This window comes from Ranitomeya imitator, chromosome 1, assembly GCF_032444005.1.
Source record: "Ranitomeya imitator isolate aRanImi1 chromosome 1, aRanImi1.pri, whole genome shotgun sequence".
Classification (NCBI taxonomy): Eukaryota; Metazoa; Chordata; class Amphibia; order Anura; family Dendrobatidae; genus Ranitomeya; species Ranitomeya imitator.
The window spans coordinates 121,918,722-121,933,640 of NC_091282.1; the positions used below are offsets into that span (position 1 = coordinate 121,918,722).

At 41.8% G+C, this 14,919-nt stretch overlaps 1 protein-coding gene across 2 annotated transcripts in view; it reads right to left on the reverse strand.

Moving 5' to 3' along the window:
* The window catches only part of HEXB (hexosaminidase subunit beta), a 45,194-nt gene that overhangs the window by 15,744 nt on the left and 14,531 nt on the right, over positions 1–14,919 (reverse strand). For both annotated transcript variants that reach the window (XM_069750447.1, XM_069750438.1), the window contains exons 3-10: positions 14,810–14,875; positions 14,140–14,186; positions 11,648–11,758; positions 10,434–10,535; positions 9,298–9,430; positions 6,679–6,859; positions 3,371–3,457; positions 1,240–1,312 (exon numbers count right to left, since the gene is read on the reverse strand). In XM_069750447.1, the coding sequence (XP_069606548.1) occupies positions 1,240–1,312; positions 3,371–3,457; positions 6,679–6,859; positions 9,298–9,430; positions 10,434–10,535; positions 11,648–11,758; positions 14,140–14,186; positions 14,810–14,875 (800 nt within the window). The remainder of the gene's footprint in view (positions 1–1,239; positions 1,313–3,370; positions 3,458–6,678; positions 6,860–9,297; positions 9,431–10,433; positions 10,536–11,647; positions 11,759–14,139; positions 14,187–14,809; positions 14,876–14,919) is intronic.

The following is a 14,919-nucleotide window of genomic DNA, read 5'->3' on the forward strand; positions in this document are numbered from 1 at the left end:
ACCCAAGACATGGACAGGTTTTCAGTGGGAGGAGAGGAATAAGCCACGGTCAGGCACTTCTAGGGACAATTAGTCGCCAGTGTTGATATCAAAACCTGCCATCTGGAAAAAATTAGGACACCCCCATAAACTAGATGAGTGGATCCGTCTGATCTTTTTTGCCTCATGGCAGAAATCACATAATTTTTAGGATGCGTCCGTAAATGTTTAACAGATTGGTAATTTCAGCAATATTGGCCAACATTTATCTTCTGTGTAATGCCACCAAATGTTAGATGGATTAGTATATAAGCGATGTTAATACTGTCGATATTAAAAGATGTGATGTATAATGGATACGTGTTAAAGACAAAAGCAAAGTAGCGGCCCCTTTGGATTAATAGTGGTCATTTTAGAATGATAACGTCTCTCGACTTTACACTCCTGCTGTGCATACACTGGACTAGTAGGTCCATCAGCAGCCACTGCTGTGCATACACTGGACTAGTAGGTCCATCAGCAGCCACTGCTGTGCATACACTGGACTAGTAGGTCCATCAGCAGCCACTGCTGTGCATACACTGGACTAGTTGGTCCATCAGCAGCCACTGCTGTGCATACAGTGGACTAGTAGGTCCATCAGCAGCCACTGCTGTGCATACACTGGACTAGTAGGTCCATCAGCAGCCACTGCTGTCCATACACTGGACTAGTAGGTCCATCAGCAGCCACTGCTGTGCATACACTGGACTAGTAGGTCCATCAGCAGCCACTGCTGTGCATACACTGGACTAGTTGGTCCATCAGCAGCCACTGCTGTGCATACAGTGGACTAGTAGGTCCATCAGCAGCCACTGCTGTGCATACACTGGACTAGTAGGTCCATCAGCAGCCACTGCTGTGCATACACTGGACTAGTAGGTCCATCAGCAGCCACTGCTGTGCATACACTGGAGTAGTAGGTCTATCAGCAACCACTGCTGTGCATACACTGGACTAGTAAGTCCATTAGCAGCCATTGCTGTGCATACACTGGACTAGTAGGTCCATCAGCAGCCACTGCTGTGCATACACTGGACTAGTAGGTCTATCAGCAACCACTGAGGACCAACTTTGATAACATCAGGGGAATATAGGCAAAAAAGCACAAAACAGTAAGAAAAATAAACTCTGCACATATATTGTATACGTGATAAGATTCGGTCAGATGAAGTGCTTCCTGAAAGAGGAGATCTGTTAACATACAGTGCTGGCACATACCTGGTCATGATTATCAAACACCTCTTGCCAGACCATGTAGCCCTTCTGGAATTTTGACACTATGTCCAATATTCTGGTAAAAATAAAATTATACTCAATTAAGAACAAGGATGAGACATACATTTTTCACAACTACAAACCAAGAATAAGCATTTGAGCCAATGGCAGCACAGCAACTTTTTTTTCAGGCAGATGTCATTGGACATGAATAAAAGCTATGAAGTCACTTCTCAGGCGTGGCCGAGTGGTAATATGAAGGTTATTGACAGGACGATGCAATATCAATTCATGCTTTCATGCCGATATGAATATTAATCAGCTAACTCAAGGACAGAGCTGTATGTGCAGGTTTTAATCAGAAGAACAAAGGATTAGGAATTTTGGGACATAGCCTCTCTTTCCCTCGATACCCTTAAAGTGAAACAGTTACGAGAAAAACCACAGGTCAATCGTGTTATTAACCTTCCCGGCGCCCGCACTTAGCCGAACGCTGCCAGGAGAAAAAGAAATTTATTCCCCACAGTAGCATTCCAGATTCTGTCATGGGGGCAAAGCCGGCATGCGTTCTGGATGGTGACTGTAACCACGCCAGTCAGTGACTGACACTGGTTCTGCGTTGGGGGCGCAGTTACAGCTGCTGTTCTGTATACTAAGAATATAAAATGGATACACCAATGGTTAAATGATTCAAATCCATGATTTTAAGGACACCACATAACAGACGTGATAAAAAAAATAAAAAATAAAAAAAATCTACAAGACAAGATTAAAAATTACACAAAAAGAGTATAAAAAGAGGAAAAGGAGAAGCATCAGCAGCATACACCAAAGTACAGTACCGGGTTAAAAAAAATAAATATATAAAGTGCAAGTGCACAGTATAAGATAGTAATTAATGATGAAAATTTTGCAGTATAGGACTGGTAAATAGCAGCATCCATAGCATGAACACAGATTAGCAAGTCTTCTTTCACCTCTTTTTGCCTTTTGATATATTATGGTCACTGTTGGTTAAGTAACTTAATGTTCCTTCCATTTACTTGTCCTATACTGTGACATTTTCATAATTAACTATCTATGCCTGTCACTTTTATACTGTGCACTTTATATATTCACTTATCTAATTTTTTTTTTACCAGTTACTGTACTTTGGTTTATTCTGCTGGTGCTTCTCCTCCTCCTGTTTTTATACTCATTTTTAATCTGGTCTTCACATTTGTCTTTTTTTTTCCTGCTCTGTCCTTAATAAAATCATGGATTTGATAATTAACCTTGGTAGGCTATGTGCACACGTAGGGAATGGGGTGCAGAATTTTCTGCACAAAATCCGCATCTCCTGGCAGAATCCGCAGCTGCGGATTTGCCGCGGTTTTTATGCGGATTTTCCCACTGCGGATTTCTATAATGGAAGGGTGCAGAAACGCTGCAGATTCGCACAAGTGACATGCACTTCTTTTAAATCCGCAACATTTACGCGTGGATTTTTCCGCACAGCTTTTTTTTTTCCCATTGATTTACATTGTGCTGTAAATCACAGTGCGGATCTGCACTAAATCCGCATCGTGTGCACATAGCCATACAGTAATACAAGATAAATATAAGTTTCTTCTTGGATTTAGTCAGTTTTGTCGGCTTACGTAGTGTTTTAAATTGCACCTTCATACACATCTTTATTATGGGATGTATTCCTTCTATGGTAGGCTAAAGCTCTGTATACCATCTACACCCGGTGAGCTGGTACACTTTTTGCTTGCTGGGAGTAAATCCCATTAAATACAGCCGACAATAGCACAACTCAATCTTTCTTTATTGACCTTTTTTTGATAGACCTTACTTCTGGCCATTACAACGATCACTTGGTTGTGTAATGATCTACTGTAAATGACTAAATGTTCATGACTGAAACACATCTCCATTACATAACACTATAAATGACCATGTCAAAATCAGAAAAGTGAGCAGTTGGGATTGAAGAATACACCACCTTCAAACCCAACATCTTGCTTTTCTGATTTTGACATTGTCACTTGCAGCCAATCCTCATCGGTTACCCCAGTCGGGGGCACAACAAGCAGACATGCAGGAGACATCCTAAAGACAGTAAATAAACGGTACATCGCACATATCTTACTTTTGAATATAGTAAGATTCTAGTTTACGGTAATCTGTGCCAAAGCCGTGTTCACTCATGAACTTTGAAATATCGGGATTGGATTTCCTGCAAGGAGAAAAAAGGTAGAATTGTATTTTATTTTTAACTCCATAGGGCTGTCCAAACCAGTAAATCATCATACTGGACAGGAAACCTATGCTTTTGATCAATGTATTCAGAAAATAAAATAGACTTTTTTTTTCTTTCTAAGTTTTGCTCCCAGACATATTTTTTACCACTGTATTTATTTCAATAGAAAAAACACCCACTATAAAATAGGAGGCCACTAGAGAGGAGAACCATAGCCGGGGGGGGGGGATAGACTGCCGATATGGCAATACAGGTCCTCTCGAGGTGTGGGGCTTGAACCCACAAGAGGGATGCACATGGATAAATCCATATTTTTACAAAAACTGCAGCAGGCTTCTCAATCATTTAGATTTCCATTTGAAGCCTACTCTCGAAGGAGGATCAATGATTTCATAGGGCAGAAATGAGAGACAGATTACTGGGGTTGATTCTCAGAGTAGGATTTCCCAGTGTAAGCAACACATACTATAGCCTACAACTGCATAAATGAAAGTATAAGATTGACCCAAAATTAGCCACCTTTGGAACAAGACAAGTGGGTGTAGAGCATGTCTCCAATGAAAGTACCTAAAAGAGGTAAAAGGCAGCTTGTCAAGATGTTGGCTTTATGCCTAGATACAAGGCACCATCCCACCTAGCATAAGGGGTCCTTGAAGTCAGATAGCCACCAATCAAAAAGTTAACCAACCTACATGTAAGCCTTACAAAATGGAAACAGACTTATTAAAAAGATTAAAAACTGCATACATTAAGATTTAATTAGTTGGAGGCTTTTGTTTTCCCAACCTCTGGCTTTCCAGCTACTTGAAAATTACAAATCCCATCATGCTCTGACCGTCAAGACCTGTTCCAGCTTCATACAAGTTGTAGTTTTGCAACTAGTTTGCCTCAAAGCCGCAGATTTAGGACCACCGCTTTAGGCCTCATCTGTGATGCACATGTGTTAGATCCATGAAAAACACTAGTATAAAACGTATACATAGCAGTGTTTTTATGCGGACTGTTTATCCATGCCCGTTACTACCAGCAACACCGATAAAAAGTAATCAAGGGAAGTCTATGGGTCCGTGAAAAATGCAACACATGGGTGCCATCACAATACGACCTGGGTGTTCTCCGTTATTTTTTTGTTTAACTAAAATTTTTATTAAGAATAACATTATAATTGACATGTTACATTCTTGCTTTCAATACAGAATTTTTCCCTTCAAACACCTCCCCTCAGTCCCAACGTCCCCCGCCCCCTCCCAACAAGACAGCTCACCATGCGTAACAACTCTATCGTTAAAACTATAGAATGACTAATCCCTCAGTTAAGATTGTAAACCACATGTCACATTTTCATCAATTTGGGACTTTAATTCACTCAATTTCTATAATACCCCTATCCCATGGCAATCCATGGAAACCATAATTTATTGAACGTTTCAGTTTTCCCTCTTTTCTTATAAAACCCCTTTTCCAGTGCCAGGCTTTGTTTCACATCCTGAAGGAATTCTCTTCTTGAAGGCGGTTCTTCCCTGATCCAATTTCGTGCTATTACTTTCCTGGCCATGTACAGCAATCTGGCAATTGCTATCTTCCGGTTGTTATCCACTCCAATCTCATCCACACACCCCAACAAGCACACCATAGGATCCCTTGGTACCGGGCATCCATGCGCACCTTCCATATGACTCAAAACTACCAACCAAAAAGCAGCCAGTCTCGGACACATCCACATCATATGAAATATATCAGCATCTGTAGACCTACACCTCGGGCACCCAGAATCACCCCGCAAACCTGCCTTATATAACACTTTCGGAGATCTATAAACCCTGTGTATCACATAAAGCTGTGACAGCCTATATGGTTCGCTCAACGACAGATGTGGGACCCATTCTAGCACCGACTCCCAAGTCTCGTACTCCATTGGGCCCAGATCCCTCTCCCACTTAGCTCTCGCCATTATTGGAAACCCTAAGAGGAAAGTATGCAGCAGGTCTCTATACAGAGTAGAAATACCCCCCCGTAGTACCTTCATTACACACATACTCTAGCACTATATCCCTTTGAACTCTAATACCTCCGTCTCTACTCTGAGCTCCAAAAGCATGCCTCATCCGCAAATACTGATATTCCCCCGCAGGCCCGAGACCAAACTCCGCCTGCAATTGGGAAAAGGATTTCAACTCATCTCGTTCAATTATGTGATACACTTACTGAATCCCTTTAACCTGCCATTCTGTTTGTACCCCCAACTCCTGTAAATTATTGTTATACCATAGCGGGGAGAATCTGGTCAAGCCCGTAATCCCACATATATATTTCAACCTACCCCACAGCTTGCATATTATTATTATAGCGCCATTTATTCCATGGCGCTTTACATGTGAGGAGGGGTATACATAATAAAACAAGTACAATAATCTTGAACAATACAAGTCACAACTGGTACAGGAGGAGAGAGGACCCTGCCCGTGAGGGCTCACAATCTACAAGGGATGGGTGAGGATACAATAGGCGAGGGAAGAGCTGGTCGTGCAGCGGTTTGGTCGATCGGTGGTTACTGCAGGTAGTAGGCTTGTCGGAAGAGGTAGGTCTTCAGGTTCTTTTTGAAGGTTTCGATGGTAGGCGAGAGTCTGATATGTTGTGGTAGAGAATTCCAGAGTAGGGGGGGGGGGGGATATCAGAGTAGGGGGCATATCAACAACACAGTCGGGTATAATTTCCCCAGAGCTCCCAGGGATCCATCCTCCAGACATTGTACTACTGGCCTTGTGCTCTCCGTTATTAACACTAATGCACACAAGAAGTTTTACAATTTATTCATCCATATGTGAAAAACACTGAGGACGCACTGACCAAATACGGATGACACTCGCACCATTTATTTTGCATGCGTGAAAAACACTGACGACTGAATGAGGCTTAAGAGAAATGGTTTCACATGAATGACATGTATTGTCAGAGTATGGATCTTCTGGCCTGAACCAGGTATATATGAGGCTGTTGGGCGAGTTCAGGTGAGGAACCTGCAGACGTTCAAGATATCAAGGTCCATACTTGGACAACGATGAGGTGTGAAATCGGCCTAATCCCATACGCTTATTGACCATGCACGTTACGCAAATCTATAGAACACCTAAGAAAAGGCGCAAAACACTGATGCAAACGACATACAAGATGAACAAGCTCAAAAGTAGCAAGCTTACCAACAAGAGAAGTCAACCTCATCCCCTCCGAGGTGCAGATACTTGTCAGGAAACACTATCGAGATCTCTTTAAACAGATCATGTATAAAGGTGTACGTCTCATTAGAAATGGGATTCACAGGCCCAAATGATCCACTGGGTTGCCCATTCTGGTAGCATGGTGTCAGAAGATCTTTCTGCCCTAAAAATCAAGAACACAAATAAACTCTGCACTCATCTGCCGATCTACAGGATATCATACATATACTTAAAGACTGAAATAGCAATTTAATAAGTGGTGTGACCCCTGAATAAATTATTAAAGGAGTATTCCCATCTCCAAGATCCTATTCCAACATGTGGCAAGTTTAATATTAATAGGAAATACCTCTAATTACAAATGTGGTATCCAGGTTCCCTCTGCAGCTTATTCGGTAAGCGCTATAGCTTGCCAAATAAACGGGGACCCGAACAAATTTGCTCAACTCTAGTTACGACCACCGATATCGTGAGTTAGATAATTGCTAGTGGTTGTAACCATGGATACCCAAGGTCCTGCACAAGAGGAAAGCGACATGGCAAATCAGAAAAACTATTATAAATGTAGTATTGGAGGCATTTGCTAATATCACTCTTGCCTCATGTTGGGATAGGATCTTGGAGATGGGAATATCGTATCACATATACATATATACATATATACATATATACATATATACATATATACATATATACATATATACACATATACACACACACACACACACACACAGTGGGGCAAAAAAGTATTTAGTCAGTCAGCAATAGTGCAAGTTCCACCACTTAAAAAGATGAGAGGCGTCTGTAATTTACATCATAGGTAGACCTCAACTATGGGAGACAAACTGAGAAAAAAAATCCAGAAAATCACATGGTCTGTTTTTTTTACATTTTATTTGCATATTATGGTGGAAAATAAGTATTTGGTCAGAAACAAAATTTCATCTCAATACTTTGTAATATAGCCTTTGTTGGCAATGACAGAGGTCAAACGTTTTCTGTAAGTCTTCACAAGGTTGCCACACACTGTTGTTGGTATGTTGGCCCATTCCTCCATGCAGATCTCCTCTAGAGCAGTGATGTTTTTGGCTTTTCGCTTGGCAACACGGACTTTCAACTCCCTCCAAAGGTTTTCTATAGGGTTGAGATCTGGAGACTGGCTAGGCCACTCCAGGACCTTGAAATGCTTCTTACGAAGCCACTCCTTCGTTGCCCTGGCGGTGTGCTTTGGATCATTGTCATGTTGAAAGACCCAGCCACGTTTCATCTTCAATGCCCTTGCTGATGGAAGGAGGTTTGCACTCAAAATCTCACGATACATGGCCCCATTCATTCTTTCATGTACCCGGATCAGTCGTCCAGACCCCTTTGCAGAGAAACAGCCCCAAAGCATGATGTTTCCACCACCATGCTTTACAGTAGGTATGGTGTTTGATGGATGCAACTCAGTATTCTTTTTCCTCCAAACACGACAAGTTGTGTTTCTACCAAACAGTTCCAGTTAGGTTTCATCAGACCATAGGACATTCTCCCAAAACTCCTCTGGATCATCCAAATGCTCTCTAGCAAACTTCAGACGGGCCCGGACATGTACTGGCTTAAGCAGTGGGACACGTCTTGCACTGCAGGATCTGAGTCCATGGTGGCATAGTGTGTTACTTATGGTAGGCCTTGTTACATTGGTCCCAGCTCTGTGCAGTTCATTCACTAGGTCCCCCCGCGTGGTTCTGGGATTTTTGCTCACCGTTCTTGTGATCATTCTGACCCCACGGGGTGGGATTTTGCGTGGAGCCCCAGATCGAGGGAGATTATCAGTGGTCTTGTATGTCTTCCATTTTCTAATTATTGCTCCCACTGTTGATTTCTTCACTCCAAGCTGGTTGGCTATTGCAGATTCAGTCTTCCCAGCCTGGTGCAGGGCTACAATTTTGTTTCTGGTGTCCTTTGACAGCTCTTTGGTCTTCACCATAGTGGAGTTTGGAGTCAGACTGTTTGAGGGTGTGCACAGGTGTCTTTTTATACTGATAACAAGTTTAAACAGGTGCCATTACTACAGGTAATGAGTGGAGGAAAGAGGAGACTCTTAAAGAAGAAGTTACAGGTCTGTGAGAGCCAGAAATCTTGATTGTTTGTTTCTGACCAAATACTTATTTTCCACCATAATATGCAAAAAAAATGATAAAAAAAACAGACAATGTGATTTTCTGGATTTTTTTTTTCTCAGTTTGTCTCCCATAGTTGAGGTCTACCTATGATGTAAATTACAGACGCCTCTCATCTTTTTAAGTGGTGGAACTTGCACTATTGCTGACAGACTAAATACTTTTTTGCCCCACTGTGTATATGTATATGTATATGTATATGTATATATATATATATATATATATATATATATATATATATATATATATATATATATATATATATATATATATATATATATTAATATTAGACTTATTAGGGGACCTTGGTGTCTTCTTGGAGATGGGAATACCACTTTAAGAACATGTGTCATACACACTACTTTCACGAACCTTGAAAGCCGTGATGGATCGAACAAAGTGAGCAAGAAAAATATTTTCTTATGCAAAAAACGCTTACCTTTACCCCATGAACTGGTATGTCCCGGTGAGTCAAACTCTGGTATAACTCGGATCCCTCTAAATCGGGCATATTCAATCACCAAACGGACATCAGTGGGCGTGTAAATGTGTGTGAATGGATGGTAAGCCCCCTGTAAAGCAGCAAGGAGACTATAACTGAGCACCCAACATAACAGTGATCGTCCTACAGCGCTCTAGCTGTAGATGATCATATATATTTGTACAGGGAGGTATAAGGACGCCTGCTCTTCCAATGATGAACATACATACAACATGACGTGTGCTGTATGAAGCTGGGAAGGGAAGACTGAAGGTACCTTCACACTGAACGATAGCGCTAGCGATCCGTGACGTTGCAGCGTCCTGGCTAGCGTTATCGTTCAGTTTGACACGCAGCAGCGATCAGGATCCTGCTGTGATGTCGTTGGTCGCTGCAGAAAGTCCAGAACTTTATTTCGTCACTGAATCGGCATGTGTGACGCCGATTCAGCGATGTCTTCACAGCCGGAAAGCACAGCGGTGACGTCACCGGTGTGCTTTCCGGCCGCTGTGCTCACAGTCAGTGCAGGAAAGCACAGCGCCGGGGACAGACAGCGGAATGTAAGTATGTAGTGTTTTTTTTTTACTTTTACGATGGTAACCAGGGTAAACATCGGGTTACTAAGCGCGGCCCTGCGCTTAGTAACCCGATGTTTACCCTGGTTACCGGCATCGTTGGTCGCTGGAGAGCTGTCTGTGTGACAGCTCTCCAGCGACGCTGCAGCGATCGACATCGTTGTCGGTATCGCTGCAGCGTCGCTGAGTGTGAAGGTACCTTAAGGGTTCTAACTCCACTAAGAAATTAGGCTTGTTTACACTGTGGCCTTTATAATAGAAAAAAACCCACACACAACAAACACCCCCTCAATGAGCGGACCCCCATGGCCACAAAGACCAGCTGGTAGTTTTCTTACTGCCTCAATGTATGTTTTTTTGTATAACTATGACATGGGCTTCATATAGTGTCTTCTCAGCAACATTTCAGACATTACAGATGACAACCTTCTATGGGACAAGGTTTTATAAATCCAGGACTGTATATGTGGGACTAGTAGCAGATATTTCTTGCTTTCAGAATCTGTTAAATTCACTTACCATGTTGCTTAATTCTGGAAATACAATGCTCTCGTAGGGAAAAGACTGGTCGTCTACAATGTGCCAATGCAAAACATTCATCTTGTTGAAAGCCATTGCGTCCTGGAATAGACAGATAGTCCCATTATCTGGCTATGAGCAAAACCACCAGCCAAAAAGGTACATTCCAAGACTGTAAACTAAATGATATGTTAAATCCTTGCATCATATCTCTTAGAGAACCTCTCAGACGGTGGGTATGTACTGTATATTTCTCACTATTATATTGTCAAGAGGGTGTCTTGTCCTCCTGGAAGACCTGGAGTTAGACGGTCATGTCAGGTAATGAATCATAGGTCTTCTTTTGAGATGGTGTGATTCATGTCCTATTTTAAATGGATTTGGTTTCCTTCGTTGTCGAGAGGGTTAAGGACGCTTTCCATGATGGCTGAGGCCATACAGCCTGGTTGTTTATAGCTGCAACTGCTATCAACTCCCTCAACATTTACTCCCTCTATATATACTGGCTCTGGGCATTTAGTCCCTTCCAGTGAAAGATTTGTCTTCCTGTGCTGAGTGCTAGATCTAAGTGGTGGGAGTAGAGTTGCTGTAGACTGTAGTAGTGATTTGTGGTTTGCTGTAGTACGTGTGTGTTTATATCCTGGTCCCTGTTCCCATCCTCCTCCCTATTTTGTTGGATAGTGCTTTTGTATAATAGTGGTTTTTGGTTATCCTGGTTTTGTCTTAGTCTTGTTTACCTTACAGTTCTGTACCATGCCTCATAGGGTGGGTACAAATTAGGGTTTAACAGGAGCATAGCAAAGTCAGAGACTCAGGCCTCTCTACCTTCAAGAGTACCCCCGGGACAGTGATAGTTAAACTGTCCTTAAACTGGGAACCCTCTCCCTTACTGAAGACAGCCACAACATGACATATGTCATGACATACATCCCAAATATGAAATCTTAAAAAAAGCTTTCTGTAGTACGTACTCCATTTTTAAAATTACCTCCACCTCTCATTGCAGCCAAATATACATTTAGTGTAGTAACACATCAATTATCCCTGAGCAGCCAAAGCCTTATTAGTAAACGAACATGACTGCAATTCAAAGTTACCAATTTTGCAACATCATGTGAAAAGGACGAGACAAATATATTACCTGAAATTACACATAACAGAAAATTAACCATGCTACTACTGCAAGAAAATAGAAGCAAAACTATAAAACTTACCAAGTTCAAAATAATTGTTTTCAATGGCAGATAATGCCTGGATGTATCCAGCAAGACCCCTCTGTGTGCAAACCGTGGAGCATCGGTAATTTGGGTTTTGTTTACAATAAACTGGGTAAAAGAGGAGGAAGGAGATGTCACAAAAAAAAACAACAAGGTGATCACATGTGTATCATATATAAAAGTATCCAGTATAGGCATAGCCGATACAATAAAGGGAGAAAGTTTGCCAACTCTACTTATTTTTTCTTGACAGCTTATCAAAAAAATCACGGACACGCAAGATTTCTTACGAACACATTGGAAAACTTGGAAAACTATAATAAAACATTCTGAGTGTAAGTGATCCATGTCTACAGCTCATAATTCTGATATAAAGACATTAGGCATTCACTGTAAAATGACATGTACGGTTATTCTGTGGATGGTTTCTTAGAAAAAAAAAAAAAAAGGATACCTTTGAGAATAATATATATATATATATTTTCTATTTTTATATAGCGCTAACATATTCCGCAGCGCTTTACAGTTTTGCACACATTATCATCACTGTCCCTGATGGGGCTCACAATCTAGAATCCCTATCAGTATGTCTTTGGAATGTGGGTGGAAACCGGAGTGACCGGAGGAAACCCACGCAAACACGGGGAGAACATAAACTCCTTGCAGATGTTGTCCTGGGTGGGATTAGAACCCAGGACCTCAGCGCTGCAAGGCTGCAGTGCCAACCACTGAGCCACCGTGCTGCCCACACATACATACGTTTATATAGTTTTTTTTTTCTCACAGGTGACTCAATGCAGAATTGGGAATAAGTGAATCCAATAATTTCTGATTTAGAGTTTGTAATTTATCATTAAACTGATAGGCGCATTTCGAGTCTTGATTTAAATGTACCCAGGGATGATATGTCCCTAAATGATTCAGGTAATGAGCTCCTGGGAGAGAGCGCTGTGTAACATAGAGCTCAACATCCAAAAGGTTGCAAGCTGGATCATAGATATGGACAGGTTATTCTGGCTTGCCGATTTGAGCGGTGTACAAGGAGTGTAGGGCTTCAGTAGATCCTTCAAGTAGCTAGGGTTTAGGTTGTTCATGGCTTTAAAAGTCAGCAAGCAAATTTGTAAAGTTATTCTCCATTTTACAGGCAGCCAGTGCAGTGGAATGGTGTTATTGGAGAACGACGAGGTCGATTAAGGCTGAGAACTAACAGAAGGTGGTGCATTGAGAGACCCATGTATAGGACATTACAGTAGTCCAGCTGGGAGGCAATAACGGCATGAACCAATATTGAAAGATCTTCTGGTTGAAAGATGTCAATTCTGGCATTGTTCCTCAGAAGGAAAAAAAATGAGGATTTAAGGATGGCTGATATTTGGCTCCTGACAGACAGCTCCTCCAACGTGTATCCAAATCGCATACTTGGTCTTAGTTTTGATGGGTTGTGTTTCCCATAGATAGGTGTTTGGGATGAAGGTTGACATTTTACTATTAGGTGCTGACTTCGGACCAAAAGAAACCCAGTTTGGCAAGGGTTGTGTTTCAGCCAGCCGGTGTTCACCCATTCTATAAGTACAGTTAGGCAGGAACTTCTAGCTCGAGATGGGTCACCCCTTTTGTGACCTTTCAGCCAGGAAGGAACTGAACAACTTTATAAGGAATTCTGCAGAATTCCTTAAGACTCTGTATTAGGATGTCACGGCCAACTGTACTGAATGCTGCAGAAGGACTCATAAGTGTTAGGATGGAGCACTCACCATTAGCAGATCATTTACTATTACATGTTAGTGTTTATTCAATGCCACGTTTTGTTTATCCAGAAGCCAGACTGGAAGGGGTAACAGATGCAGTCACATGCCAGTCTGGTATCTAGCTGGATAGCCTTTTCTAGAGGGGAAGGTTAGAGTAAAGAGGCTACAGGCATCTCAGTCTATAGGGGTTTATTGAAGAAAGACTTAAATAATGTTTCTTTCAGTAGCTCAAAGAATATCCATCCTACAAGGCAAGAGCAGTTAGCCATATTCTTGATTGCTGGAACAAGCAGGTCAGGTCACTCCAGCAGGTGTCATGTGGGGCCTGGGTTTAGGTTGTGTGTTTTTCTGCAGAGACACTAGAGGATGATTGTAATCTCTGGATCAACTACCAGATCAAGTTTTAACCCTCAAGTTGAGGTTATAATATCACCATTAATGTCTTTTTTCCTTCTTCTTTTGGTTGCCAGACTGGATAGCAGAAACTATGTTCACCCCTTGAACTTTCCATTGCATTAGTAAAAAATACAATTGACTCTTGGCCCCAAACAGTATAATGTTATAACTTATTCCACACCTTTACACCATGATGTCGTAACAAGGTCCAGAAGTCCAAGAGTCAATCACATTTACTACAACCGCAATGAAAGTCCTTTCAGGGGAGGACATTTGCTTTGAATAACTCCCTTCTTACAACAGCATCCGAGGCAAATACTATATTCAGAACATGTGAATACTTACCGACCCAGCGCCATCCTCATACACTAGCTGGCTGAAGGTCTCAAGGCCTTTAAAAGAAGACAAAATGTCAAATTATTCATATGCTACTGTGTTATCTAGCAGAATATCAATGCTGGGATCACACGAAGTTTAGAGAGCCAAAGCCAGAAGTAGATTCAGAAGGAAGATGAAATATAAAATGTTCCTGGATCCGATTTGGGCCTAGGCTCAAAAATGGATTGTGTGATTCTCTGGGATTAGAAATGGTCAGCTCCATCCCTCCATCATTAGTGTCACACGTCTGAGTTAGGACTGGGACAATCAGACCAGATGGGGGATCTCCAGACCCAAATTGAGCAGCCTCAGTCATATACTAGATTGTCGAGTTTGGGTCTGATCTGTGGCCGATCCAGAATCAGGACCAGTACTTGAACCATGAATCCAGCACATCAAGCATCAGCTTAAATGGTTGGAACACAAGACAGTGACGAGAGCCTAATAATGTACATAATGAAGGTCAATGCCCGATCTATTTGTTCTTATGGGAAATAACCCGGCATCAGAGGTGTCAGCAGCAGGTCACAAGTTAATCTAGTAAAAGCACAAGCGTACTCGCCCGAGCCAAGCGTGCTTTTGCATGGGGGATGATGGATCTATCCACAGTGTATGGACTCCTGCAAAAAGTTCTTACCTCGTAGGGCACCCCAGACTTGATTGGCCTGTAATACTGCGCCATTATCATCAATTATCAGTTTGTCTACAAAGAATAGAAGAAAAGTCAAAAGTAAATCGAATGGCGTA